General features: G+C 56.7%; 1 protein-coding gene across 1 annotated transcript; it reads right to left on the bottom strand.

Annotated features, from left to right (window-relative positions):
• Positions 1-731: 731 nt before the first annotated feature.
• On the bottom strand, positions 732-5,018 carry CFAP90 (cilia and flagella associated protein 90). Its single transcript, XM_049767948.1, has 3 exons — positions 4,854-5,018; positions 2,006-2,122; positions 732-960 (listed from the first exon to the last, which is right to left on the bottom strand). Exons 1-3 carry the CDS (start codon positions 5,016-5,018, stop codon positions 781-783), a joined length of 462 nt encoding a protein of 153 aa, XP_049623905.1. The 3' UTR covers positions 732-780.
• Between the last annotated feature and the right edge of the window lie 516 nt (positions 5,019-5,534).

Raw genomic sequence — 5,534 nt, 5'->3', positions numbered from 1 at the left:
CAGGAGGTATGCAGGAGGTGTGAGAGCTGGGCAGAATTCGTGGGCACTCAGCTGGTGTCCAAGCATCCATGCTAGATGGTCCTGAGCTCCTAATCAACCTGGCATGTTGCTCAGGGGGAGGGCCCACTGTGTGCTGGGCACGAAAACCCAGGTTCTCTCCCGAGCCCCTAACTCTGCTTCTTGACCCTAACCCCCCATCCTTTCGAGCCCTCTGGGAATCTGGATGGAACTAGAAGGTCCACCATCACAAAAGGGCGCCTCCCCACAGGAAGCCTCAGCCCAAAGCAGAGAACCAGTGACTGAAAGTCACCCTCGGGCTCACGTGGAAACAAGCAGCACTTTTATTCGTGGGCCTGGAGGGGTTCCCAGCAGGTGCTCCCAGGACATCTCTGCAAAGGGGGAACCATTTCTGACAGCCTGACCCTGGGTCAGGATGAGCAAGGACTATGGCGGGCGGGGATCAGAGGGCGGGCCTTTAGTAAGGGGGCGGGGTCTGGGGCATGGCTTTCCAGTGGTGAGCAGGATCTGGGTGTGGCCTTTCCATAATAGGAACGATCAGGGCGTGGTGAGCTAAGGAGAAGCTGGATTCAGGGAGTGGCTATTCAGGGTAGGCGTGGTCAGGGTGTGGTCATCCAAGGTCGAGTAGGATCTGGGCGTGGCCTTTCCATAATAGGAGCGATTGGGCCGTGGCCTTCCAAGGCAGAGGCGGATTCGGGGCGTGGCCTGTTCCTGGCTCTGGTCTGGTCCAGGGGCAGGAGGCGCATCTCTTGGCGCCGAGCATCAGGCGGGGGTGATGTGACCGAAGCCGGGTTCCCGCAGGCTGGGGATGTCGTTCTTGCGGTAGAAATCGGTCTTGATGTGCATGGCGCGCCCGTGGTCACGGTTCAGCGGCTCCAGGACCTGGTTGATGCGTTTCCCGTAGTTGGACGAGGTCAGCAAGGCCACGGTCCGCTCCTGCTCCTGAGAGAGTGTACGGTGGTGCTGAGGTGTTCTGGGGCTTCGACACAGCCAGGGTCAGCCACGTCCTTGACAGCCCCCCAGCGCCCGCCCAACTGCTTTTCCCGGGTGCCCTTCCAGTCCTTGCAACTCAGCCAAGCCCTGAAAGGTCTGGAGGACGGGTTCCCGGCTCCCCGGGTCGATCCTCACTACATCAGCCAGACCACACTGTTTGCTCCCGCTCCTGGCTACCGTCAGTTCCCCAGCACTGGGCTAAGCCTCAACGCTTCCCACATCTAAGCTGAACTCCTCCCTCCCCGCCCCTTTCTTTCTGCACATTCCAAGCACCTGCTCCAGCCACTACAATTTCCCTCCGGGACGGGGTCACTGTTATCCCCCAGCTTCCCTCCCCTCCACCATGCCCCTTCATTCTCCTAGCCTCACAGGGGACCCCAGAACTCTGCAGCGCCCCTAGCAGAGAAATGCACTAGCGACACTGACCACATGATGGGGCTGATAAGAGAAACTGCGGGGAGGGGGTGGAGGGATTTTGATCTTTGCTTATGTAGCTGAAGCCTCCTAACCCTCCCTTACCTCACACCCAAAGAAGTGCGGGATGGGGGAGGGAGGAAACCTCATTACATTTGTCAGAACAGCCCCAGCCCCACAGCCTGGGCCCCAGAATTCCAGTAGGAAGCCCTGCCTCCTGATTGATTCTCAGGCTGTTTCATTCCCTGTGCACTGTCTGGGGGAGTCTGAGAGTGGGAAGAAAGCAGGTGAGGTGCCAGCAGGCCCTGAGAGGGGGGGTCACACCGCCTCCCTCCCAGTTGGGTCCTGGAGGTGGAAGCGGGGAGTGGAGGGCCCTAGGAGGCAGTTGTGGGGTGGGCCAGGATTGGAGTTTAAGCTGAGACCTGCCTTGGGTGCCTGTCTTAGAAGGACCAGTCATGAGAATCCCCAGGTGAAGGGACGGGGGAGAGGGGGAGAGGCCCAGCCTCAGTCCAGGCATGGCCTGTGGGGGAGAGCCCCCAGAACCCACACCCAGGGAAACCTCAGTTCCATACCCTCTTACCTCTTCATTAATGTGCAGCCCTACGCTCTTGGCGTGTTCTCTGTCATCCCGGTGCAGGAGCTGGTTGTAGCCCTGGGCCCTCTTAAAAAGGCAGTCATAGAGGGAAACAACCCCTGTCTGGTGGTGGACAGGAAGGAGAACTGAGCTGAGTCCAGGGTGCTGCCCTTCCTCAGGACAGCAGGCAAGTACTGGGTCTTCACCCCAATGTGAACCACGTCAGGCCTGGGGAGCAGAACCACAAGCACCAGGCCCAGGGGCCGAGCCCTGCCATCAGGACTGGTGCTGAGAGGTCCCACGGGCAGGCTGGTGGGCTGGGGGTCCAGGCTAGGGTTCACCCATGCTCATTCTCTATGGAATACCTGATAGCTCTCACCCCATCAGCCAACATAAATCTACGAAGAATTCTCAGCCAGGGGAGCTGGGATGAGATATGTGTGTGTATATGTATGTATGTGTTCATGTGTGTGTTTGTGTGCATGTGTGATTCTCACTTTTCTTATGCATCTCAGATCTTCTAGAATGAACTGCACAGTTCTGAAATAGGACATGTATAATCAGAAAGAAGTTGCCCTTTAAATGACTGCCCTGAAGACTGGCTGTGTGAGGGCAGCGCCCTCTGTAGGACACTAAAATATTTGCTTCACTTCTATATGCCCTCTACCAAGTGTCTTAAACAGTGGACACAGGAAAGGGGACTGTGACAAATACATGGTGCCCGCGTGTTAGAAAGTGACCCTCAGCAGAGCTTTCATCTGTTTTGTTCCAGCTGTTTTCTTCTTTCAACCTCTGGATTTTGGGCTGCAGGTGTGCTCAGAGATCATTTCCAGGGTTGTTCAGGGATCATTCCTAGGGTGTTTGGATATCACTCCCAGGGTTCTGGGGATCACTTCCAGAAGTGCTCAGGGATTATATCCTAGATGATGGGGAACCACTCCCAGAAGTGTTCAAGGACCACTGCCAGGGTGAGGGGATCACTCCTAGGGTGCTTGAATATCAATCCCAGGGGTACCAAGGAAGAGGAGTTAAGGATCAAGCCCCGGCATGCTGTGTGCAGTGTGTGCTCCAGTCTTCAGCTGTCTTCCCAACCCAGCCCAGCCCAATACAAGTCACATAAGCCTGACTATGCTTGTTTGGTGCTCAAGGGACCAGAAGATAGAGGGAAAGTGATTATCACTGTAACAAAGTCCATGACTGCTGTGGCTCATCTCATGGTGGGCAAGGTCTGTCATGTGGGGATGTGGAGGCCTCTCGCCAGATTTACCTCCTCCTCCCCTACCCCCACATAGTCATGCTACAAAATTTTCCTCCAGTTTCTCTCTTTTAGACACCGTGGTTTGCATTATTGTTGCTGAAAGAGTATCCTGTATATATCACTTTTCCTCCTTTCAGCACCCAGTTCTTGCCCAGAGTGATCATTCCCTAATGTAACTTAGTGCTCCCTTCTCTGCCCTAACTGTACTCTGCTCTTTGTGACAAGCTTCCTACCATGAACCAGTTCTCCTGTCTTTCTACCCATTTAAACACCCCCAACCTCTCTCCTGTTTTCTCCCTGGAATCCCAGGATGGAGGAGTGGAGTGATAGAGAGAAGCTCTTTGCATTGATCTTTACACCATTCACAAGAATGTTTCCAGCTGTTGCAGAGAATCTTAGGCAGCACATCTGCCTGGTGCTGGGTTCTCTCCCAGGAGACTGAGATCCCAGTACTTGGGGGCTAGACTCAGGAAGTCGAGGAAGTGCCTTGCAAATGTGAGATTCTGTTCCACTGGGGCTCAGAAGCAGGTTCTATCCCCAGCATCCCAGATGGTTCCTTGAGATTTACCAGGGGATCCATGAGCACAAAGTCAGGAATAAAACAAAATAAAACAAAACAAGAACAAAGGTGGCATTCTCCGAGTTGGGGTTCGGTTTCAGGGGAACCCAATTCAATCACTGCTGTTGATGCCTTTGGAGTGAGAGGCAGGATGGACGAGAAGTAGGAAAGAAACTGTGGATTCTGGGAGACCCTGGGGGTAAAGGAGCTGTTTCTCTTTCCCCTTCCCATACTGCCATTCCCCCAGCTCTGCTAGCTTCCCAGCCTGAACCCTACAGCCAGCCTGAACCTGGGAGAAGCAATTTTCCTTCATCACTGTCCTTGCTACCATACCGGAGGGTTCAGACATCCCTGGGAACTAGGGTGATCTCAGGGTTCAGACCTCCTGAGGAGGGGTGATCCCCATCCACCTTTCTCCTGCCCTCTGCATCCCACCGAGTGGTTGAGTGTACCGCAAACTCCGCCTGCCCCCCTACCTGATTCCAGGGCCCTCCAACATCTGCTCACTCACCAGTCCCCCCCAGGTGGGCTTCTCTTGGGTTGTCCAGTACTCCAGGACTCCCACAAGTGCTTCCCCAAACCCCGCACACTCCTCCACACACCAGTCACCAATCTGAGCTGCATACTCTGAGCACAGAGTGGTATAACCTACCTACCTCCTCTGCCCAGAACCCTAGGACTCTACAATGATTCTCCAGCTCCTCCCCGCCCAGTACCTCCAGGCCCTCCTCCTCCTACCTCTTCATACCCTCATCCTTTTCCTTCCTTCCAAGTCCTGCCAGGGCCTCACCCCTGCCAGACACCCCTTCATCTCGTCCCCTCTGTTACCCCTCTCCTGGTCCAGCTCTTTCGCCACTTCCCAGGCTCCTCCACCACTCCGCCCCCTCCTGCCATCCCCTCAATCACCTCCCTCTGTCCCCCTGTCACCCCTCCTCTCCCTTTTCTCCTTCCCCCATTTCTACCCTGCTCCTTCTTCTCTCCTGCCCCCTACCCCACTCTCCCATCTCCCCGCCCCCTTCAGCCCCTCTGTCTCTCACTTGACCCTGCCGGTAGTAGTAACTGTGCTCCTTGGGGTCCATGCGCCGCGGCGGGATGTAGCTGAAGGCTGAGAGCGCGGCGAGGGGTGGGGGGCGCGTCCGACCCCGCAGCGTGGAGGCCGAGAGCTCCTCGTCTTCGTCGTCATGGTCGTCCGCGCCCTCCATGCTCCCGTGGCCTCCACCTGAGCAGCCCAACGCAGAACCTCGAAGCCAGGCGCCTTCAGAGCGTCCCAAGGTTGCCTGGAAACGCGGGTGGGGCGTGGCCTCTGTTGTTGGGGCGTGGCCTGCCTATGTATGGTCGGGGGGGCCTCCTGGTGGGGGCGTGGTCTCCATATGGGGATGACCTCCTTGTGTGGGGGCGTGGCCTCCTGGTGTGGGGCGGGGCAAGCCACCTGCGGGCGTATCCATAGGTTGGTTAAGTAGATTTGTGGGTGTGTCTAGATGGGTGATGACAGTCACATGGGCAAGTTTTTTTGCTAGAGGGGGCGTGTCTAGAGGCGGGTCTAGGAGGGTGGGCGTGTGCATGTGGGCGGGGATATTGAGCAATGGGCGTGGTCAGCTATGTGGGCGTGGCGGAGGACTAGGTGCCTCCGGTGGGCGGGGCGGCCTGTGGGCTTGGTAATTGAGGTCTGCCGGCAGACCAGGAGGGTTTGGGGGGTGTAGGTGGCTCTACTGGAGGAG

This window comes from Suncus etruscus, chromosome 2 (genome assembly GCF_024139225.1).
Source record: "Suncus etruscus isolate mSunEtr1 chromosome 2, mSunEtr1.pri.cur, whole genome shotgun sequence".
Lineage (NCBI taxonomy): Eukaryota > Metazoa > Chordata > Mammalia > Eulipotyphla > Soricidae > Suncus > Suncus etruscus.
This window is presented reverse-complemented; position numbering and strand designations above follow the sequence as displayed.

Coding starts and splice junctions, on each gene's coding strand:
- CFAP90 (XM_049767948.1), bottom strand. CDS start 5,018: ATGGAGGGCGCGGACGACCATGACGACGAAGACGAGGAGCTCTCGGCC. Junction 2,123..4,853: donor ACTACTACCGGCAGGGTCAA/GTGAGAGACAGA, acceptor GTCCACCACCAG/ACAGGGGTTGTTTCCCTCTA. Junction 961..2,005: donor GGCTGCACATTAATGAAGAG/GTAAGAGGGTAT, acceptor ACACTCTCTCAG/GAGCAGGAGCGGACCGTGGC.